The 24,655-nt window shown below is 46.9% G+C and overlaps 1 protein-coding gene across 1 annotated transcript in view; it reads right to left on the bottom strand.

Moving 5' to 3' along the window:
• LOC142579995 (uncharacterized) overlaps positions 1-24,351 on the bottom strand; it is a 43,284-nt gene extending 18,933 nt beyond the window's left edge. The window contains exons 1-4 of the mRNA XM_075690707.1: positions 23,501-24,351; positions 16,797-17,192; positions 14,693-14,983; positions 6,354-6,746 (exon numbers count right to left, since the gene is read on the bottom strand). Coding sequence (XP_075546822.1) covers positions 6,354-6,746; positions 14,693-14,983; positions 16,797-17,192; positions 23,501-23,710 — 1,290 coding nt within the window. The 5' untranslated portion in view covers positions 23,711-24,351. The remainder of the gene's footprint in view (positions 1-6,353; positions 6,747-14,692; positions 14,984-16,796; positions 17,193-23,500) is intronic.
• Between the last annotated feature and the right edge of the window lie 304 nt (positions 24,352-24,655).

Consider the following 24,655-nt stretch of genomic DNA (forward strand, 5'->3'; position numbering starts at 1 on the left):
TTTTTGGCGGCATCTTTAACGCTACGTTGAACGCTGCCGCGATTTTAAACCATTCACTGCAAGCTCAGCAAGGGCAAGCGGATGAATCACAGACGCCGGCACAACCCTCTTCAGCCGGTTAACTACTTTCACTGTTCTGTCTCGGCCCCGTCGGATCCTTCTTCACTTGAGCGTCCTCCTCCCCTCTTGTCAGCCAATTCGATAAGGTAATCTCCTCAATATAGGCAATGCTATTCGCTTCGACAGAAAAAAAGAGATCTCCTATAAACGAGGAGCGCGTTTCATAGGGCTATTCAAACAACCCTGCGGGTTACCGCTCGATGCTTGCGTCGGTGGTTACGTAACAATGTCGTCTGGAGATTGGAATAAAAACAGATTGGAATAGTTTTACGTTATAGGGTCCCTGCTTTGGATGCCCGAATCAGTTTGAAAACGTAATTATGACCAGCCATAAATGAAAAGTAACCGTGTACCCGCCGTGGTGGATATGGCGTCGTGTTGCAAAGCACGAGGCTGCCGAATCAGATCCCTGGCCGCAGCGATGCGAGCATTATGCAAAAGCGCCCGTGTAGCGTGCATTCGGTGCACGTTAAAGAACGAGGGGCCGAATTCGCAAAGCTTGTCGTTCGTAAGCGCTGTTTTTCATTGGCCTATCGCCTTCGTTAATAATATCTCCTACACAACTACTGGCTGGCCCGTACGCTTTTAGCGTTAGAAGGCTTTGCGAATATGGGCCCGGAGGTGGTAAAAATCATTTCCCGAGTCACCCACTACTGTGTGCATAATGAAATTGTAGTTATGACAGGATAATCGTAATACTTTTTTAAAAGTTACCCAGTGTATACTTCACTCGAATAAACAACAACTTCTTTGCATTTTCATCGCACTTTCTTGAGCGGCAGGTGGATTAACTAGCACGATGAGCGTTGAAAGGTACGAAAAAGTCCAAGCTCTGTTTCACTGGCTTGCAGTCAGGCACGTCGTATGATTGTCGGAAATGCGCGTTAAGTGATCTCGTTTTCCGCTTCTGAAAGTAAGCTTTCTGTATCATGTATTGTGGAGACACCGTGGCCCCGAAGCCCTCGCCAGCGTAGGCGGTATGCTGATCTTCCTCCTCTACCGTCGTGCACCATGTCGTCGGGGTTGCCCGTTCCCGGCACACAACACTGAATCCTTACACTGTTCGTCCCTCTGCACAGCTAATGGCGCCGACCAGCGATGAACTTTAGCGATGGTACAGTTTGCATCTGGGTGGCAGCTTGCTTGTATTCCAGCGACAGCGGCCGGCACCGTCCAATTTAGCCACGCTCTTCTAGCTGCACAAGGGCCCTCAACCTGGCTGGCTTCTCGCGCGCACAGCTTTATTTATCATATATAGTGGTTATCTTCAGACTCCTATTGCTTCCGTTTGGTTACCAACATTCACCTTCGGATGCCATGTCCCGCAGTGTCCCTAAGCGCACCCTCCCAACCTCAGCCAGATTTGTCCCCCTGACATTGTATAAGTGAAATTCAGCATGTCTGACTTGGAGTGTCCTTCGGTGCGATAGTACAGGCTCCTTTTTTCAGGTGTAATACTTCTATTATCAATTTTAATTTTATCATAAAATAATTTCTATGTCACGGGCCTCACGTTTCAAACGTCTCAAAGTGCTGGCTGGCGCAATTGAAAATGGTGAATATGTTACGCGGTTACTAACAATTCGACATGTGATTTTCTTTTTTAGTTTTGCCAGTGAGAGCGATGTTTCAAGGGCCACGTAGCAGACACAGCTGTTTGCCAAAGTGGGGAAGTAGGCTAAGTATGCTATATGCATTAGAATCTGCTACCGGAAATAATGCGCGAAAATAAGTTGCATGAAGGGAAGCATCTTTCGTGATCGAATGGCCTCGTGGCTGCCTATAAATGGCAAAACAGCAGAAATTTACACAAAATTTCAAGCCTCCGTGACCCTGAGGAAACCACAGAAGTTCCAAGGAAGCTTCAAGATCGATCCACGATAGACGTAAGGTGCGACAAATCTATAAGGAAATAGAACGAATGGATGGGAGAAGTTCACAGCCCTAGTCAGCCAGCACCATCTAATCAGGTGACCATTTTTCAAAAGGGAATGACATCAGCTATTTACTTGATGTTGTACGGATAGCGGGTCATCGCATTTTTGTAGTTTACTTGTTTTTAAATATGGGGTTTTACTTGCCAAATTCATGATCTGATTATGAGACATGCTGTAGTGAGGGACACGGAATTAATTTGGCCACCTGGGCTTTTTTAACGTGCATCTAAATCTAAGTAAACGGGTGTTTTTGCACTTCGCCCCATCGTTAAGCATGAGGTCGCGGGATTTGCTTAGCAGCGCAACGCCAGTAGTTTGCTTTTCGTAATGTGATCAGATACTGATAGTTTCGGCTGGCATTGTGCCGGCAGCTTATCATGGTAATCGCTTGATGGGTCAGAAAGGTGGTGGCGTAATTCGAAACGACCAACAAGGAAAATCCAGCAACCAAGAAACGGTTGGCGTTTCGGATGAAGTCAGTTTGCTGGCATCGAATATTACACTCGACGAGGTTCATTAAAGGAACATGCAGGTAGCGCTCCACTAGGAAAAAATTCGCAGCAGCTGTGAGTGCATGTACGAGACATGTGAAGTCGCGCTTCGTGTTTGCAGAGTTTCTCAGAGAACAGTAACGATTACACAGCACATAAGCCGTCAAGTGTTGAAAAGGAACGAAGTGTGTGTTTTGTTCAAACCAATATTTTTCAAAGGTATTGCTTCGTCTTTATGCCACTTTTTAAAACCGACAATGATGTCAATGTCGCAAATTTGACCCACATTTACTTCCTGGCCCTGAGGTCAATGTAAGGTCCACATTCCGGTGCTTACCCAAAAAAGGGCCAGATAGAGTGCATGCTGCGTTTATAAATACTTCACAGCGGAACATTTCTTGTCTCGACGAAGTGCTGGAAGAATGAAGTACGCTTCTGAAATTAGTTACCTTTCAGCCCCTAGTAGCGAAAACGCGCAGTATATATAAGGCTAGTGAAAACGAACCAGCGATGCTTGAAATAGAACATCCGAGTATGGGGCCTAACGTGCGAAAGCTGCAACCAAACCAAGAGGGATGCCGTAGCTGTGGCCTCCGAATCACATTTATACCAGATTCGATTCTTTTCCGTGCACCTAAATTGCCCAAAGTACCGGCACGAAAAATACACGCGCGTTTGTGCATTTCCCCCTTCTGGATGCGGACTCCACGGCCGGGAATCGAACCAGCAACCTCGTGCTCAAACACAACGTCACAGCTAGGCAGTTCTTGCGTTGCCGCTATAAACATTTGAACTAGTGGCGCCAGTCGGGTAAATTGGGATAATAGTATGTGTACAGTAGATTGAATAAGAAAATCTTGCTGTTTACATATTAAGTGATTTATTGGGTAGCTATGAAAGAGCATAGACTATGATGGCTCTACAAGTCCCCCGCAAAAACAATGAAGAGTGCTAGGCTACAAAAAAAAAATAATATTTACAAGTAGTGTATACGTTTCTTCGCTACTTTCGCACACGAAGATCGCGCAGATAGACGAATTTTTCTTGCTATGACGGCCGCTTTAAGACACTCTTACTAAATGTGAAGCCTTCTTTACTCGATAGCTTCAGTTCAGCCTGTGGTCTGTCGGGCCTCGTTTGCAGCTTCTATTGCGAAAATAAAGATGGGCTTCGTAGCATGATTTGAAATATCGTCTCACTAGAAACGGAGCACACAGATGGAAGCTCTGTCCATCACAGTTTAGAGCGTTCGAGTGACGACGTTGTTATTTTATGCAGTGAACAACTTAAACATATACTTCCATATGTTTTGCAAAAGCACGTAACACGTTCCATTGTTGTTACTACGAAATCGCTCGTGCCGGCATAGACCCTGAAATGGATTGCCACGCATCCCATTGATATTAGGGTGAAAAATTGACCGCGCACTTAGGCCTAGAAATGTTGTTTATTTGTATTCAGTTCAATGTTAAATACAGAAATACTTCGGAGTTCTAGGTGCCTGCTCACCACACAGTTTCGCAACCTTAACTGCGCTGATATATCTGGGCCACGCTGAATATACAGCGTCCCAACTATCATGCACGCGTGAATGGCCCCTAGATGCACCTTGCGTGTATTCGCGGGCTTCTTTCACGGTGGGAAAAACACATTTCATGTTGCTCTACAATTTTTTCACTGGCACTTTTCATCGAATTATGGTATTTGTCTCATTGACACTTTTAATCGAATTATGGTATTTGAGAAGTTGATTAATTAGTTAAGAATAATTATGCAATTAGGAGGAATACAAAAAAATATCTGAGTATTTCCAAGCGACGGCAAACAACATTACCTTGGTTCTGTCCAGCCCGGTGGTATTTGCATAGTTTTAAATGTTGGTGCATCATAGTTGGAACACCCTGTACATGAGCACGTATGTAATGAGAAGCATGACAACATGTTGTGCTTCGAAGAATTTATCAGCCCCTAAGTATTACTTCAGTCTCTCAAAATTAAGGCAGAAGAACTTATCTCGAGTATCACTTGACATACGGATGATAATGCGCCGCTCTTTGTCAAACAGCTGGCACTGACTCAAATTGCTTTCTTTTTTCTCTACTCAAAGCCGCGATGAATAAGAGAAGATGTGTAATTTTCGATAGTCTAATTTTTCTCTGCCGCTGAATTAAAGATAGCGTTTCAGTGCAATATACCGATGACAAGTGGTATCCTAGAGCAGTTTTTGATCCACGTTCGCCAAAGGGTCATCAACCCGACGCCGATTTCGGTCTGCCGACTGTCGGAGACAGCGTTTTTTCCTTCGTGTCGGCGCCTCTGTCACACTGTACCGACGTCGACAATCTGCCGACGGTAGAGGGAGAGCTCGGCGTCGGTACGGTGTGGCAGAGGCGCCGACACGAAGGAAAAAACGCTGTCTCCGACAGTCGGCAGACCGAAATCGGCGTCGGGTCGGCCTAGTGTGAGTGAGCCTTAGGGCTTATCATATCAACCACTTGCGCACCACATTAATGTACGTTGCAGGGAACTGTTACAACCGCGGAAGTTTCTACCCGTTGGCCTGGACTATAGAATAGCCTGGACTATAACATAAATGGGCACTGCAAGAACGAGCACTTGGAGAGACTACTATCTGCTTTCAGTTGCGATATTTAAGCAAAAACACCGGGGATATCGGCATGTAGTTCGATAACCACGAATTAAACTCCAGCACACCAGCAAACAGAACTCCAGCAGAACATAACTCGGCAATTAACGCTTTGAAGCTACCACTGATGAAATAGAAACTACGCCTATATGGTTATGTATCAGCTGGGAGGGTTTGCCGCAAACGTGTCCGAAGTTTGAAGCAGAAATGGGGTTTGTTTGGTGCGAAATTCAAAAGAATATTTCACTGCTCGAAGGAGAGTTATATGGGGTCAGACGGCCACTGCCAAGTTTCTTACAGCGTCGCCAAGGAAACTACAGAATTTCGATATTTCTCCCGCAAACTGTCCTCTAAGATCGTTTTCTTTTTTGCACGTTTTCTTCATCGTGGTAGACCCCCTACGATGCAATGGTGAAATATTTAGCCCAAGTGCAAAAGTTTTGATGACACATACATGACATAAATTTCATAATTTCCTTTGTTCTGGCTATGTGCTACTGAATTTGAAATTTCTTCTGCAAACTATCCCCAATATACTCTTTAGTTTGACATACGTTTGATTTTCATTACTCAATGGTTTTCAAAGTTGTGCTAGTGCATGCTCCATAAAAAAGCGTTGATAAACTTGTGAAGTGCTAAAACTCCAATTAGCCTATGGGTTGCACTAACTTTAATGGTCCTTCACCCTTCGCAAGCAAAGCTTTAGCGATAGCATAGTTGTCAACGTAGGAAGGCGTGCTTGGTAATTTCTGCAGCTTGTATTTATATTATCGCCGCAAGATTGCGGAAAACACTCACAGAAAACATGGAAATATAAAGAAAGGGCGAATTGATGTACAGCCCTAGCTAGTCACACCTTTACAGTTCATTTCTTTGTGTGCATGTTTTCTTGAGTTCTGCGCTGGAAATATGAACACAAGGTTTAGCGCCAGAAGCCTCCTATCCGTGAGCGATTGCCTCCAAATATACGCTACCAGCGGTGTAATACCGTAGCCCACCGTCATCGTGAAAGCCTCTTCCCGTTTCCGCTTCACCAAACGCCGCCACGATCATTAGCACGGAGATAATCAAGCGTCGGATAACGCCAGGAGTATTTCACCTTGTACGCGTTCACGCAAAGGCCAGGAACGCTACAAAACGTCTCAGAACAGCACTGACCACCTTGGCGCTGTACAGTTCGCTCTGTCGGTGAGCCCGTCCGCCGAAGGCGAAGCTCGCGTCCTCCAGGCTTTCGCTGCCGGCGATCAGTTGGGTGAGCGACGCCGCGTCAGTGGGGCGCACAGTGAACCCCTGCAAGTCCAAGCGGGCGATTGCGACGGTCGCCGGCAGTGCCTCGAACACGAGGCTGGCATCGTGTTTGCGCCTGCATTGGCTGCAGCATAGGCTCAGCTCCTTCAGCGCCGTAGCCCGGGTCAGCCAATCTTTGAAGCGAGGACCGTGTCCGAGCGCGATTAACCTGCAGTCTGCACTGAGGCAGGCGATGGTCGCGTTTGCTTCCAGAGCTCCCAGCAGCGCTTTACCGGCGTCCAGCCTGGACTTCCCGTAGTCCATCTGCGTAAAAAGAAAGTTAGCAAATAAAAACTCCAACAGCAGCTCTTGAAACATGTGTATGCTTTAGGCCTGCCAAACAAGCGGCGAATTATGGACTCGCACGGCGAGAACAGTTTCTTTTATTAAAATTGATTTCCCTAGAAGAATTACCAGCGGGAACTGTCGTGATAGTGTGTGCGGGAGCTGCAATCATGACGGTTCGAACAACGCGGCAAGGGTGCAGTGCGCAGCCAGCAGATTTGCTTGGACTTCGTCCATCTCTCCTCAAACGCGTTTTAAATATGTATTTAGTACAACAAAATATTTCGTTGCGACAATTATCGAGAAGTACGCATACGAGTAGGAACACATTGCTTTCGTCCGTTTAGAAAAATATGGCTACTTACAAATTCAGTGAGGTTTAGCAGCGTAATAACGCTTAAGTAGCTTCTATAGCCACAAGCACGAAGCTTAGGCAAATCCACACACGCTGCCCTGGTAGAAATCGCAACGGCCACTTGATAATTTTCTTTTGGAAACTCTGCTAGAATGTTTTGCCGTAGAGAAAGCTTGCGAACCCGATATATGTGCACTTTTAGTGCAGCAGAGGAAAGACCGACAAATCTGATTCGCAACATTTATGACTGCGAGAAAGAGCCCTCTGGCACGGTAAATGTTCTACTCCCCGTTGGGCCTTCGGAAACACTGGAGAAAATTTACCCGCGGGAAAAACTTGTTCATTTAATTCCCACGCATAAAAAAAGTGATTTGGTATTCCGGTTATTCCATTAGCAAGTTTTAAAGCTACACATAAAATTGGAGAAAATGTCCTAGCTCTCTTGAGCGCGTTTTAACTAAAGCGCGATATAATTTCTGATGTGTATATTCTACATAAACACAACTGGCAAACTAAATATGATCTCGGAAAAGATTGTAAACGTTGTCATGCTAGCATACGCGGAGTAATTTGTGTCCTTATAGAAAGATTAAAACTCGTTCCATACTCGTACCGTTCCCGGTCTCTGATGACATCGCGTGATGTGTTCATTTAGAAGAGCCACTTAAGAATTTCTGTGTTGATTCATTGGCGTAATCCCAGCAGGAAGGTTTTAGAGAATATTCGCTTCAGTAATTTTACGGCGATCTGATGGGTAAACTTTGTACAGCCTACTATTTTATCACTGTAAATTAACAACCTAATTGGGCCATCAGGGCTGACTATAGAAATGAATAGAACACTTCGAAAATGCGGGGTATTAAGTTTTCGCCCTTTTACACAATAGGTGTGCACTAAACATTGAATTGGAAAACGAAATTTGGCATAAATGACAACCGCGCGAGACCTGAGCAGTCAAGGGCGCTATAACGTAAGGCTATTCCAAACTTTTCTATTCAAATTCTGCAATCAGCCCTCCACGATTGGCCAAAAACTTTTTTGAACCACCCCCACTTCGCCTATCTGTCACGCGACGTCACGAGAACCGCGATAGCTCCCCATCTGATATGACGCATACACACTGATTATGCATCATTGGACCGAACAAAAAAAAAATACTTATTTCTGATTCGACGCCTTTTAGCCATTAATCCTCGGCTATTGGTCAAAAGTTTTCGGGCTTCACCCACTGCACCTGCCTATCACGCGACGTCACAAGACCGCGAAAACACACCGCGTCGAAGTGACGTGTAAGCGTTAAAGGGACACTAAAGGTTACTATTAAGTCAACGTGGACTGTTGAAATACCATCCCAGAAACCTCGAAACGCTTGTTTCGTGCCAAGGAGAGACTTATTTTAAGAGAAAATGCGTTCTGAAGCGTCCGCGTACCTCTAGCGCAGTTCAAATCGCCCGCCCTCCGATCGAGGAGAACTGACATCATGGTCTCATAGTGACGTTGCGCCATCGGTGAGTAGAACGGCGTCCGCAGACGGCGCTACGGCTTTTCTGCGCAAAACGCGAACGCGCGGCCAGAAACAGAGCCAAGACAGAGCCGACAGCAGAGCGAAAGCGGGAGTATGGTGGCTAGCGGAAGGAGAAACGAATTACGTCCCACGTTACGTCCCACGGCACACGGAGAGTCCGTTTTCGTTAAACTATAGGCTGCAGCGAGCTCGCAGCGTGGTCGGCGTGGTCTATGAGAAGCGACGAGCCTTTTCGCACTCGCAACAGGGCATAAAAATGTGCGAATCGACGCAAAACTCGGCCTAGAAACGTGCTTCGCCACAGCCAGGGCTCAATACGACCCAAGCTGGCACGACCCAGATGTCGTTTCCCGCACCGCCACCAGGCGCCGCTACTATACCTCACACTCCAGCGCAAGACGCCCATAAGCTGGTACTTCATTCTATGACGCTAACTTCGACGCTCGTCGCAATGGACCCCGACACCGACAGATTGGCTCGCGATGGTGGGCTCAACTTCAGCGATTTGAGCACCGACGAGCGCGACCTGCTTCTGAGGGCTCGCACTGCCGGCGTCGTTGCGTACTACGACGGCGGCCTCGACACCGGCTCTCCGGAGCGGGAAAGCAACGAGGGCTTCCCACGACATCACATGGACGTGGCATTCTCGCTGCTTGTTCCAAATGAAAGTTTCGCGAGCAGAACCCTCACAGCACGACGCGATAACGAAACTACTGAAACTCCAAAGCGTGCGCGGCGCAGAGTCGAGCGAAAACGAAACCTTTCGAACACCCATATTACTGAAGGGTAACGTCAAAATGTTATTTTTTCCTAGAATCGAATAGACGTAGACAAGTAGCATTTTTTCCGGCTTATAATCGAATGAAATGATATTTTTAATACGAGTAGTTGAGTATTAGTAACACAAATTATGAGGAGACCTTTCGTCATCGGGCTAGTACCGGAATGTCGCTGGGGGGTCTCAAATCGTGTCATGCATTTACCTCAATTTCTCGGTTACTAAAGCTCTGTTCGCGATTATATTGACGCCTTAGACGTTCTAGAACATTGCTCTACCACTTTAACTTGAGTTTCTGGTAACCTTTAGTGTCCCTTTAAAGATGCACTAATATGCCGAACGAAACTGAATTTTTTCATGAATAGTCGCAGGCTGCCCCGTTCCGAAAGGAATAAAAGATGGCTGCCGTCCATCCCTCAGGCACTGGTTAGTCGCACCTGCCGAGAGCATGGGTTTATTTGCGCACAATAAGCCTTTTTGCGTGGCAGTGTAACGCTTGTAACGCTTGAAAGCAATTTCTACACATTTATAACCTCGTTCTGCAAACGCTTCTTTGCTAAGAATTCGTTTTAGAGGCATTCTTAACCTTCCGTTGCATGCCGCCGCGATTTTCGACCAGCCACCTCAAGCCAAAGTAAGGGAAACCGGACCAATCGTAGACGCCGGCACCACCCTCTTCATCCGATTATCAATTTTCAGTGCACTGGCTCGGCCCCATCGAACTCCTCTCTACTTGAGCGTGCTCCTCGCCTCTTGTAAGCCAATTAGATAACGCAAGCCGCTCACTGCAGGCAATGTTATTCGTTTTTCAAGCAAACAAAAGTGACCTCCTATAAACGAGGATAGCGTTTTATTCGTCTGTTCACACAACCCTGAGGTCCCCGCCCGATGCTTGCGTCGGCGGTTACGCAAATCTGACGTCAGGAGAATAGAATAAAAACATATCGGAATAGTTTTACGTTATAAGGCTCCAAATGACAAAAGTATATATACATGTTTTATAGAAAGGTGACGTATATGCGGACATCACATACTATAATTCAACTAAGATTGCGATGAACTCTTTATAATGTGCTGTTATCGAATATTAGAGTAGAACAAACAAGGTGAAGACAAGTGTGTCTGTGTTCGTCTACTTTTCTAATGTTATCGTCTTCTTTACGCAACATTGTACTATAAAAAAATCATGTTTTTGCAAGGCCGAGGTGGAGGTGCAGGTTCGTTTCGATTTATAAGGAGATGTATCGGTGCGTGGTGACAAATTAGTTCAGGCTAATGTGCTTAATATCTCGACATGCATTACTTGTTTGCACCTTTGCAAAACACTATACGTGGCCGAAATATGTTGGTCACGCATAACCAAGTACCGAAATTCTAAAGGTTCACATTTCTCCTGTCATATGAGGCGTTCATTGTGGTCTAAATCTTTAGAGAGGCAGCTCTGCCGACATTAGTCACGTACAAATCTGCAAATCACGCATGCGTAATCCCCTAGTAACAATATCACACATTCTTGCGGCTGCGCTGATTGTGGGAAAAGAATGCCAGACACTGAATCCGCAATTGCGCGCTGTGACGAATTGCACTGTATTTCGGAATTGAAGGTCGAACCCTGGTGCAGCAATATTTAAATCTAACTCCATCTCACAAGACGTCTTATTGCACTGTTAATATACCAGGATTACGTCCGGGCTTAGCACCGCTTGTCAGAGTTCTTTGCATTATGACGTGCAATGCACGTGACATATATATGCACCTTGCACATGTATGTATACTTGACTTAACTGGATCTCTGTCGTCTGCTTTAATTCCTTTTTTTTTTCATCCCTGCGCAGTGTAACAGGAAGGAGACATATTAGTTGCTCCGACCAACTTCTGAGCTTCACACGGTTGCTAGGAGGAATGAGAGGTCATTGAAAATCGAATGGCTGAACTACACGTGCCGAGAAACGTGCTCCCCGTTCACTGTAAGAAAAAAAAAACGATATTGGACTGTTTGTTTAATGACCCTGGTACCGTAAATAAAAGCAAGCCATTTGGTAAGATCTGTTGTATTGAAGAAATATACTTAGTTGTTGCGTCGGGCTTCTAGAAAAACAAACCACCTGCCATTACAAAATATATTTCGGCTCTTTCGCAGCGCCTCGTGGACTGGACATCTGAGTAGCGCTAAAAGCATAAGGATGGATCAAAGCTACAGCACATGACGCCAAGTTTCGATTGCTTATTTTGAGAACGTACACATTCTTGTGCATACACATCATCGCGCATGCGAAGAATCCTGCTGTGAATCCCAGTTATAACAGATAGCATCAGGCATGCAATTCTCGAACATTCGTGTCCTGAATTGTCTATATTTGCTGCTTCAATTATCTTACGTGTTAGCTCCACTCTGACTCTTGCCACGACGCTGCAGCGTTGTCTATAAGCATTGTTGATTTCCCCATGGCGCCCTTCATACGGTTTCAGAAAACGCCCTTCATTCAAACTCAATTGCGGCCGACATAACTTTCTGACTTTGTCAGGAAACCTGCCTCATTTGCCGCCTATGGGAGAAGACTTGCCTCCTTTTGTCACATTTCCTAGGCAAGTTTTAAACATGTTGCAATAAACTGAATTTAAAGAAAAACTTTTCAGGCGTGTTAAGTGCGGCCGGTAGCGTTGTCGTCATGCCCGCATAGACTCGAGTCAAGCGGAACAACAATCAGACGCCTCACGTTTCATGAATCCGCGCGCAAAAGCACGTTTCCGGCTGAGTCGGCAATCTCTCTCCTCGTCCGTCACGATGTGCGCCCGCGCTTCTTTATGTTAGCACTCGCAATTCGTAGCCAAATGTGCCGCCCACTGCCTTGGAGTCTCGGCCGCCCTAGGAGACTGAGACACGTCGCTCACACGGCGGTATCGTTCGAAAATTTTCGCATGCGTGAACCTAATATGGCGTCCCTTGGCAGGCAACGGTGCGGAAGTTACGTAAGTGGCTCGGTGGCAGAACCTCATTTCTCGTGTTTTGCTGTGTGACTGTCTTGAATCTCCGAAGGGTTCTACGAAAAAAACTGCTCCCTATATGAATGCACTGGCATTCTTGGAGTACTCCACCGAATTTTCGAAGGCTGTACCTACCTGTCTATCGATGTATGTTTTTATCTGACCATTTTTCCGTTAACCTTGGTCACTGTGTAGTCCACGGTCGAACGGTTAAGACAGCAGGTTGCTGCGCCGAAGGAACCGATCCCGAAACCAACCGTCGGATGAATTTGCCTCACTGAATACGTGGCAATGTGTACGGATGTGCCGCTCTTCAGCGAACCTCTTTCCCGCCGACATAGGTCAACGTAGATGCGGAACCGGGTACATCACGCTCTGCAAAGCAATTCTTTGACGCCAACTTTGAACGCAGGGTGTGTACCAATAAGTCTGTGCAGGTCTTCAATGAACTTCTATGACGCCAACTTGGGTCACTGGGTATACGTTCCAGTAGGCATGCGCCTCTCTTCCATGACAAAAAGAGATTCTTTAAATTTCTCAGAAACTGGACGCAACCGAAGCCACGTCACACCGTTTCCTCAAGGGCACCAACCAAACGCTTCAGCAGGCTGTGCCACACAAGCACTGAGTATGTTACGCTTTGGAATGGACGTCGTTGACGCCAACGATTTAGCCAGCTGTGCCATTAATGCAATTGCCATATGCCGTTCTTCACTACACACTCACGAACTTGACTCCCTGTGCGATGCTGTGTGTGCGGCAAGCGAGGGAGCAACTCTCGTATGCTGGGCAGCATACGAGAGTATATTCGCGGCGTGCCTACGCTCCTCCCACGTCCACGCGTTGCGCGATGCCCCCGGGCAAGAAGGGGGTGCTCCGCGTGCAGCCGCATTGACTCTAAGTAATGCTGGCTGTCGCTCCCAGGGATAGATCTAGTACGCATGAATATCCGATTCAGTGGACGGACCGATGGCCGTCGCTGGAGCACACGTGGTAGTGCATCGCACGCGTAATGCACAGTTTGTGGGTTCGGTCTCCACCGGGGACAAGTTATCGTTTTCGCCATGTTCATTTACACACTCCTTCATTATTTTCTGAATTTCAAATACAGCCACCGTTATTTAGTGCTACCTTCCTTGGCTTCGTTGCCTGCTGGCTTTATATGGTCGTGATAAAGAAAAATTGAATCTCTATGTTGTCCTTCTCTCTCTCTCTCTCTCTCTCTCTCTCTCTCTATATATATATATATATATATATATATATATATATATATATATATATATATATATATATGTGTGTGTGTGTGTGTTTTTCTTTGAAGTATGTGAAGTACTATGTCATGGCTTCGAGCGCGACGGTGATACGAGATTTCTCATGACGCGTCCACATTGTGCACCCTCCTGGCGAGGTGGCACTGCTCGCGATTGCTACACTCGCATTATGCAGTGCTGTCGCCACCTTCGATGCCAGTGCTGCTCGCATCGGAGCTGGGAATCTCAACATCACACGTGCAAGTCGATCGCGCAGGCAAAATTTACAGCGACTGAACGCACATGCTTTGGCTGTGCGAAATGTTGAATATGTTCACCTACAGAAGGCGCCCGAGTCTAATGCAAGATGCATGAAGTTTAGTACAGTTCTATTTCTTAGCGTGAAAGCGACACATACAATGCAGGACAAGGCACTGTCACTCGGTTGTGGTGTATTTGCGATGCAATATAGTACTATGTCAACGCTAATGCAAATGTTACAGCATATTGTTCCCAATGGGTTTGAGCAATGGTTTTTAGGACGCGGACTCTGGAAACACATTGGAGCGATTATTTCGAATAAAACAGAAGTAAAACTAAATTGCACACCACAACGTAAGCGCAAAAAACAAGGGAAAGAAAGTGTACACCAATTGCACTAGGTAAAAAACATGTCTTCCTTGCGCCCTTATTTTCTTGCGCCTGACTTGCAGTTCTGATACCAACGAGACCAAATTTCTACCTTTCTTTCAAACTAAACAACGCACGAAACTGAGTTCTTCTGCGATTTTTTTCAAACAATGTAGCTACACCTTAGCACGATGTTATTCTTCACAGCATTATGGTGGCAGCAGGCGAAGGAGCTTGCCTGCTCCATTGTTTAGGATAAAAATATGGAGCTACAAGGTGCATTTATAATTGCTCCGCGTGGCTCCTCGCACTAACACCGCACTGCTGCACGGTCTGCGATATGAGCGGATTTGCGCCTGTTCCGTTTAAACGATGTTTAAACGCCGTTTAAACGCCACTCACGTTTACGTAGAGATCCGTGATCCTGAGCCTGGAAAGATTCTGCGCACGGGCCACGCCTTCTGCCAGCGGCTTCAGCCACAGGTCCTTCTCACCGGACAGCGCCAGCAAGTCTAACGAGAGGTCACGAAGGTTTGCCGACAGCAAATGACCGACAGCTTTGCCGAGCATGAGAGAAGCAGACTCGCTAAGTTCGCATCGGCTCATGCGAAGGCAGGTTAGCGAATCGCTCGCTCCGATGTTAGCGCAAAGCATCCGGTCGAAATCGGTCTCGGCCGCGAACAGGTCGACGACCTGGAATGTCGTAATGGTGCTGATTAGATTTTAGTGGTCGAACACACACATTCACAAGAAAGTTATGTTAAAAGTTTCCTTTCAAGGTTGGGTTTCGCACGCAGTCCTTGTAAAAATTATGCTTGATGTTCGAGTACATCATAACAGAAAGTGTAATGAAAGTGGGAAACCAACACACAGTCACTAGAGACAAAACTTAATTTCCAGAAGCACTTTTTTAAGTTGGTACAAATAAACAATATTTATGGGTCAATTTGTGTTTGTACGTGATACTTATGACGCGCTGCATGACAAGTGGTTCTTGCCTGTTAGATTACTACAAACCACGTGAACCGCCACTAGAAATATTAACATGCTTTCGATAAACTTGCACATCCCGTGCGTAACTGAATGACGAGCAGCGCTGTGCGCTTTCTTTCAGGCTTGGATTTCTTCTTTCTATATTGCGCGTATTTGGCAACAGAAACTGTATCGGGAATTTTGAGGATGGCCTATAATTTTCTCACTGACACTTTTTCTCTGAATATACTATTTAGTTAAGGAGATTAATTAGTATTAACTAACCGTATATTTAGGCGAAATAAAAAAAAGAAATCTGACTTGCTCAGAACGATGGAAAATATTACCTTGATTTTTTCCAGCTGCTCGACGCTTGCACAGTATTACATTTTGGCACAAGTCACGTGAGACACACGGCATTTCTTTTTTGCGAGAAAGCGCACCCGCCATTGTGCGCCGGCGGCGGCGGTGCTGCGTACTTCTACACTTGTCACAACAGCTTTGCTTAAATCTCAGAACAGATGAGATCACAAGCTCCTGTGAGAGGCGCGAGAAAATTTTTTTTTTAAACCAGCGGCATGGAATGGTACACAGAGCATACATTGGTGCGAAAAACGTAAGCTCCCTCGCTACTTGAGCAGTCTAGCCACGAATAGTAAACACTTGTTCACTAAGCAGGTATTCAGCACTACTATAGTCTTTTACATATTCGAAGCAACCTTGCCCCCGCATTGCCAAACGACCCCGAATTCAAAGCTCTTCCTCGACTCCAACGAGTTGAGCAAGTGCCACCTTTCGGCTGCAGAAGGCGCCGCGCTTCTCGAGAATTGCCGTGTGTCGTCAATGAAGCGCAATGGCCATTTCTCGATACGGGTGGCGCTACCGTTGAGTTTCTCAAGTCTAGGTGCAATACTGAGTGGAGAAACGTTCTATAATGCGGGGGTTAGGCTTTATCGCTGGGCGCCATTATAGCCATGTTTTCTATAGCACCGAACAGGGCGATGCAATCGCAAACGTAAGCGTTGTTATTTTATGTACTTCATTCCTTCCCATAAACAAAGATCACTGCTTTGCTGGAGCGAATTGAAGAACGAAATGTATTTCAGCCCAAAACACTTCTCATTTACTCACTTCACCTGTGAACAAGTAGGATATCTATAAAAACTGTTATATAATACATGCGTTTATGCTCCTGTACGTTTTATTTACGCCATGGATAGCATGAGACGCCTTCTTATAGTTTATAACGTTGCATAAAGCGTCAGTTATTTTTCGTTGATGACTCGATACGTAATAAGATCGATGACAAGCTAATGGCTTCGGTGCTTTATTTATTAAAGCAAGCCTATTCTCAAGAGGAATGCAAATTAGCGATTGTCTTTTTTCGATGATCCATAATTTTATCATTTGTACGACACAGAGGGCTGGCCCACTGGTTTCTCAATTTCTAATCCTTGACTTGAAATAAGATGTTCATGTATTCTATTTGAAGGCGTGAAGGTGTGCTAGTAGTAAAAGAAATAGAAAGCCATACCTCAAAACGCTCGATGCACCTGTGTGTGTGCAGGAGAAGCAGCAAGGTCATGGCTGCATATGCGAACACCATGTCGTCTTTGTGGGTCTTCTGAAAGTCGAAGTCTCCGACCCTGCGTACGGCATGCTTGCCTGACATGACTTCTGTCACTTCAAAGTCCAACAACCAGAGGACGGCGTTGATCTCCTCCAGGTGCCTGACTAGGTGACAGAGTGTAGTCTGCGTCCAGGTGCACCGTAGAAGTACTTCTAACCCAGCTCCACCGATGGCAGAGTGCAGTGGCTGCAGTCCATTTGGCACTAACGACAGCTTTCCCTGGAACTGCCGCTGGACGTGGTTGAAGAGGCTGTTTAGCTTGGAGATTGCTTTTTCTTCTTGTGAAGGAGATTTTCTGCACTGCGCGGAAGCAAGCACCCGAAAAGGGACGTCGATCAGGCCCTTAAACTAGCATCAGACAAAATGCCCCAGACAACGCTAATCGACACTCAATGCACCACAGCCTTCTTAGCTGATAGGCGATACCCGGTCACTCATCGATGCTAACTTCATGAAGAATGTCTTGTGTCGCAACAATGTTTTCTTCAGATATGTATTTGACGCAGCAAAATTATTTAAGTTATAGACTCAGTTGCAGCAACAGTTCGCTCTTGAAAGCTAGATTCCAGGGAATTATTCCTGAGAGGAGAAGGTGCTGCAATTAAGCGGGACTGCGAGACTTCCAAACTGTTCCAGTACTATGACACCCCGCTAGGCTCGTAGTGCCTTTTACTTCAACTAGCAAATCTGTTGTTGTTTCTGCAATACTGTGTTATACAGGCACATGTCAACAGCAGAAACCAGCGGCAAATATGCTAGCGGGTGACCTGGCGTCCTCACCAAATACATTAGTAAGTGATCTTGACTGGATGTATAAATAAAGTTGGTAGTTGGGAAACAAGCAAACTATGCCGTTTCCGCATTGTCATTAGACAGCGAGTGCAAAGAAAGACGGGGACATCGTCGGTACCAGCACGTCGAGCGAAACCAGGGCCGTTACGCGCATTTTATCGCATTCTAAAGTCTATCAAGTTGCCGTAACAGTAGCTTTGAATTGCCTTTTTCTGGCCGAAACAAGCCCTTACGCGCATTCTTTGACATTATGTTGCCTGGTGGCCATTTTCAAACATTGCCATTCAATAATTACCGTTTAATAAAGTGTTTGTTTTTGTCGGACATAGCTTTGCTGCTGTCGGATTCTTTACCATCACTGCAGCGTGACAATATATATCCTCATATATATCCTGATAAAGAAAGTTGTGAGTTTCGAAAAAAATAATAAACAGACCACGGACTTGCCCACGCCGTTAAATTGTCATTGCGAAGAAGGACGGCCGCACCGGCGCCAGCACGCCGAGCGAGAGCAGGACTCTTCGTACCGCCGAGGTGGCGTATCATATTGCACTGAGGCTGGGAACACGCCGTCGCGCCCAGTTTTCTCAGAGTTCACTGGCACTGGCACACAACGCTTTTTACCGCTTCGGAGGCCGTGCGTGGACTTTTGGGCAGTGGCAGGAGATATCGCTGCACGTCCAGAAAGAACCGCGAGTGAAGAGCCGGGTTAACGCGTGGCGCATTTCTGAGCGTTCACCACGCATATCGGAGCCGGTGCATAGGCTTCGCTCTGACGGTTCTGGATGGGGCCGAGTGCTCTTAGGGAAGCGGGAAAGAGGGATCCTGCTGCAGTGCAGGCCTCATACATAACCCGTTTGCACGGTGGCAACACCTTGTGTCGCTACATTGATTCGCTGCTAAACGCATTATACCGTCGACTGTCATTGTGAGATAGGTCATGCCGAATTTCTTTCTTTAAGGATGAAAATGAACCGTTGTTTTCTTTGCAAGAGGTACGAGTCAATCTTGAATGCGGCCATGGCTTAAGCTCTTTGGTGTAGGGCGTTGGGCTTGCCAGCTTCCTCTGACGCTGTTACCTTTACCGGGTTCGCTAGGTACCATGAAATACAATAAATGAAACCATGGCGGATGTAATTAAATTCAAGCAATTCATACAATAAATACAGCAAGTGCGTAAAAGTGTGTTTGCCCTTCGAGTTCACTTGTGGCTTGGTGCTGCCACAAATCTGCTGGAGACTTTGTAAATGCTTTATTACATCAGGTGCGAGTCTATTCAAAGGGTGTTGCTCTCTGCTGTACCGGCCTGACAGACGAAGGTGCCCGCCGCATTCCCACCGACGCCCTCGTGGTTCGGTCGATTCGGTGCACGAACGCAGGCTGCGCTGCCGTCTGCTCTTCGGCTGACGTTCGACCACGCTGCGTGCTGTCACACAAGAGCTGTCATGAAACTCCCCGAAATAGCTTCGCTGCAAGACAACTTCCGCAGCGCCATTTGCATAGCGTGCCTTTGCACAACCAATGACTCGACGGATGTAGCGAGTCATCTACTGCGTTGTACGGTTGCGTTCATAAGGACCAGTCTTCATGCAGTGCGTTGGTATCCCGGTATAATTCTGCCGGAATCATTTTACCTGCCACGTAATTAATCTATAGGCCGTGGAACACAACGTTATTGGAACCAAACTCAGTTTCATAACTCCGCCACAAAGGTGGGCCGTGTGGCGGTCGCTTGAACTAGCGAGCGCTGTGGCACACTCCCGGTTTTGTCGCCCAGTTCCGGTCGGCGGCTGTGCTGAAACCCCGGGAGTTCAAAAAGCATACTAGCCTTTATTTTAACGCGACAGCGTTAAGGAGCTCGTGTCGCAGAAAAGCCGGTGTCGTCGGCGTCGGCTCAGGCGTGCGGCGCTTGCTCAGGCGCACATTTCGTTGTCGCGCCGAACGCTGCGTTGCTCGACGCTCACCGCGTCCGATGCGGGGCACGTAGTCGCTGCGCCGTAGCAAAGCCACCTAGAAACAGTCTCTGTAGCACGCCGCAACCTTCGCTTCTCATTCCAACGAGCAGCTCTGTCTCCAGGAGGCATCTCACCTCGTGAGTGTCTAGCAGAGGCAAGCCGCGACGCCGCGAGCGACGGCGCGAGTTGGAGCCCCGTTTCTCCTCTGTCGTGACGTCACGGTGTCACGTGGTATTGAAGGCGACACCGCCGCGCCTGAGGAGCTGGGTTGAGCTCTAGTAATATGCTTCGCATAACAAACGTCAGCTGCGCGCGCCAGCGCCTGCCACAACTTTGCGCCTCTGTGGCAGCGTTATGCAGGTTGACAAAGCACGAGACGCCAAGGAATGCTAGCTCGCGTTTGAGGTAGAAGGATTCAAATGAAGGCTCCCTCGCGCGTTTGTCGTCTTCCTTGTGGTTCAGTTGAGCGAGTGCGGTACTTGCCCGCTTTTCCCCTCTTGTATACTTATGACTGGTCATTTCATTCAGTTTCGACGTTGTGTACCGTAGGCCACACATGCCGATTTTTGTCGCGCATAATTACAGGAGAATGGGCAATTAAACATGTATCGTTAAGGGAGGCAAATGTTGCCATTGTAGAGTTGAAAGGGGCGACCGTTGCAGGTATTTCCACTTGGAAAAGCGCAATCGCAGGCATGCGCTTTTCGAGTGGTGACGACGGAGACAAAATTCCATCGGCACAATATGTAAAAAAAAAGCGCGGTAGCTATTCTGATGGTCCTAATTATTACATGGCAATAAGGAAGGTTTTCCTCTGCAATGACTATATCTTGATAAGGTTTGTTTTGTTGGATTTAATAGAAGTTATAAATATACACTAAAATATTGTTAGGGGAACAAAGGTACGTAATGTTTCAAATTTTTGTTGGAGAAGACTTCTTTCAATAGAACGAAGAACACTTTATTTAAAAAAAATATTATCACAGTTTCGCCATAAGCTCCAAGCAGTGAGTGCGGTGACAACATGTTAGAAGACTACACGAAGTGTAAGACTCATAGCTGTAGTGACAGTAAGAATTGAAGTAAACGCAAGCTGACAAAGTAAAAACGAGCTGTCGTCCTAGGGGCTGAATCGCGCCAGCTGACAATGTCATTCATGTTTATTCATTAAAGCCAGCATGTTTTTAGCGACTCTAGCAAGACCTTTCCGTATCGGGTGTGTTTTACACGTCTCGCCTGGGCTGATCCCAGAGGCAGTGCACAGCCGCTCCAGTACCATTGCATCATTTTCACGATCGAGTTCTGTTATTGTTTTGCACTTGTGATATTTATGTGCGAGAAGGCTTAAGATAAAGGGCATACGATGTCGGTGTTTTGTTCGCCGACAATTGTTTGCGGACTGCCGTTCTCAAAATTCTGAGGAATAAGACCTGGCCTGAGCAACTGTAGCGATAGAATGGTGTGGCAATATAACCCGCACATACCGCATGCCATACAAGATGGCATGACATATAGCATGACATGGCATGAAGCCTACATATACCTAAATATATGAGGAACTTCACGGTGATGACGACGGCAAAAGTTTGCCTGTAGTGTCCATGTATTTACTATAGCAATAAAAGGACGTTTTTTTTTGTCGTTGTTCATGGCCACATCATTTTCTTGATTCCAGCAGAACTGCGACCCATACGGTAAAGTGAGAAATGCGTTATCAAAACTATGAGTTGAATGAAATGTGGTCGTCTTTTTACTATACTCAATTAACCATTCGATGGCATGTTCAGCTGCCAAGCAAGTATAAGAAGATAGATCCTGCATGCATCAGTTAATTTGTCTTTAATTTTTTTAAACGAGATACAGCTGCAATCGGAGTGAGCCGTGTAGTTTAGAGCATCGGTATGGAAACTCCTGGAGTGGGTCACGTAGTGCAGAATTTCTTAGCACCAGGTGCCTCCTCAGTCGTCACATCTGATATGTTCCCGCTTATCTGTACAACTATAATCTGTTCCAACCCAGCATTTCACGGTTTGGATTAGATGACGATGATTATGATAAAGTCTTTATTGGCCAAAAAAGAATATTAGAAATGGCTGCTCACTTAGACTGCCGTAAGCCCCTGGGCGCCGATGGCCTCCGGAGACCAAGCCACCATGAAAGGTGTAATTATGAGCAAACAGTGCATGAATTCATTGAAATCACTCATACAGCACGCAGGACAATATACGTTTCAATAAAGGTCGAGCTCAAAACAAGCATCCGAGCCACCAATAAAACATTTCATAACCCCTTCAGCAGCTGCAGTGGTAGTTTTCCAACAGCTTCGCTGGACATTCACTTTCGCAGGGCCAGGATGGTGAATCATTTTGTTTTGTGTAAAATTATGGGAAAATCATAGTAAGATTATTTTTGTAAAAACACAGATTAAGCTAAAATAAAACGTATGTTACAAAAATTCCATACCCTTGATATTTTTCTAAAGAGAATTCTTAACAGCGTAATAATTGTAGTAAGTCTCTTCTATATATATGACATAAGTTTGTTGAGATCAAGTCATGAACCCGCAAAGCATGTCCCCCCCCCCCCTAGAATAAGCTAGCGCAAGTACCAAATTTACAACTCAGTAATATAACAGTAAAGAACAATGGAGTTACACCGTTAACCGCATGTAATAATAAATCTATAGGAGAGAAAAGCGATACATTTTTAAGCGATCTCAAATAAACCGCCGACTTTTAAGTACGACTTTTGCAAGAACATCTCAAATAATGTAAGAAATTTCACGCGAGCTGTGAATTCCTGTCGCATTTGACCGATGGAGAAATCGCAGAAGTACGTCCTCGGGAGCTCGGAAACTAACACAACGCGTTTCGTTCGCAATAAATCTTTTATGAGAGTACTTGTAGGCGTTATACTTCTACCTCGCATCGGAAAACGGGCGCATTGACGGCGGGCAACACCAGGCTTATACCGTATCACGACTATATGGCTGTAGGCGTGTCCGGTGCTTCACGCTGTTTTCAGTGCCCACCAGCTCCGCGTTCTTTTCAACATGTCTAACGCCAGTGCATACACTGGCGCATTACAAACACGTAGTTAAGAGAATTGAGGTACTTGAGAAGCTTACGGTTATAACCAGGTTGCTTTCGTCATGGTAAATATGCCCAAAGTCTCCCGCAAACCTGCATTCTGCGCTGAAACAGCATCGTCGATGATGCAGAGAGAGATTCCCAGGCAACGAAGCCGCTCACGAGCTCGCCCGAACACTCTACCACCGGGCAACTCTAGAGTGAACTTTACCACGCTTGTCTTTACGGCTGGTATACCAGCCTTAAGGACAAGCGTGGTAAAGTTCAGCAGTACGACAGCCAGTTCCAGGAATAAAAGATAGCATCATCACGTACAGGGAAATTGTCGATCATTGCAAAGCCGAAAGAAGAATCTTTCCACTTCCGCATCGGTCTCTCTCTCTGGAGGACGCTCGCATTTGGCGACGCCTCCAGGGAAACAATTATTCATCACCACATTGGATCTACTTAACACAGGCGAGGGACTATAACGAAGCCCCTGAAAATTTGTAAGCAAGAAGGTACGCTAGACCATTTAATATGGGAATGTGCTGGCTCCCCAGGGGCCAAGGAAAACATTGACAGTAGAGAAGCCTGGGAGGCCTTGCTCCAGAGCGAGTCTGAAGACGACCAGCGTCGAGCAATCAGCCTGGCCGTTGAGGCCGTGAGGACTCACCGTCCTCAACGCGCGGGGACTACTTCGTCCCACCCCCTACCTACGTGTAGGTTAAGAGGCGGGCACCCCAGCTCGGTGGGACAATGAAGTTTTCAATCAATCAATCAATCCACTCACCACTGCCCTCATGAGCTGCTCGTTGAAGTCTCGCGGGTCGAAAAAGTGCGGGTGCCACTTTTCGCAGCCCTCGAACGACGAAAGCCGTCGCTTGGCAAAGTGCGCCTTCCTCGTCAAGTCTCCCGGCGCATCGAGCTCGTTCGCGCGTTCCTCTTGGAAATTGCAGAGCGCACTGTCATCGGACGGAAAGTAAAACAAGGGACGAGCCATGTGGTTTTCCTCGCGACTTTTTCCCCACCGCAGGCAGAGACGCCGTCCAGCAAAAAAATACGATTTCAGGCTCGAGATTCGGAAAGCTTGCTGCGAGCTGTGCGAAAAAGAACAGGTGGCTTGCGCGTGGTCCTCGTCGTCGTCGTCGCCGCCGCCGCGAACTCGCACTTCGTCGACTCCGTGGGCGAAAACGTGCTCGCGCTGTCTGTGTCCTTTTCGTGCAGCGAGGCCAGTGGCCGGCGTGTCCACAGGACTCCACAGTCGAAGATGCAGTCCCGCGCCGAGGCGCGGCACCAGAGATAGGGGCGATAGATCTCGTTAATCCACTGAGCGACATTAAAGATTTCTTTCTCTCGCCGTTCTGACACGTGCTGCCGCGGCACGTGACAATGCTACTGCCACAATATCGCGATGACAAAGCATCGCCTGCTGCTGCACTCTGCCGTGGCCTACAAAAAGGCAGCCGGCAAACTGTCATCTGCTGTTACGATCGGAGATATGCGGATTCCGCCGCAATCGTACTGTCAGGCTATCGCCGGCGCACGCGCGAATAGCGCGATAATTATTAGAGGGTCTGCGGATACTTCTAAGACTGCGTTTGGCTGCACTGCCAAGCGAAGTGGACGCACCGTCAACGCTCCGCTAAATCGGCTCGGTGGTGGAGAGCGTTCTGCCTCCTTCAGATGCTGGCGTTGCGCGCGCGCACTGTAGAAGCACGCTAACGTTCTTGCCGCCTCGTGCGTGCACGGGTGTGAACTGAACGGACAGCCAACGCCAAGCTAACGCTATCTTATACTTTATTGGCCGCCGACTTGCGTCGACGGCTTCTCGTCAATCTCATCTCGTGCACTATCGATGGGGCCACGCCCGCACCCGTCACTGGCGCCTGTCCTCATTGCGCCAGCGTCCTTAAGACGCCCGGTTGCTCCCAGGGCGCTATTCCTT

This window comes from Dermacentor variabilis, chromosome 4 (genome assembly GCF_050947875.1).
Source record: "Dermacentor variabilis isolate Ectoservices chromosome 4, ASM5094787v1, whole genome shotgun sequence".
In the NCBI taxonomy this organism is placed as follows: Eukaryota; Metazoa; Arthropoda; class Arachnida; order Ixodida; family Ixodidae; genus Dermacentor; species Dermacentor variabilis.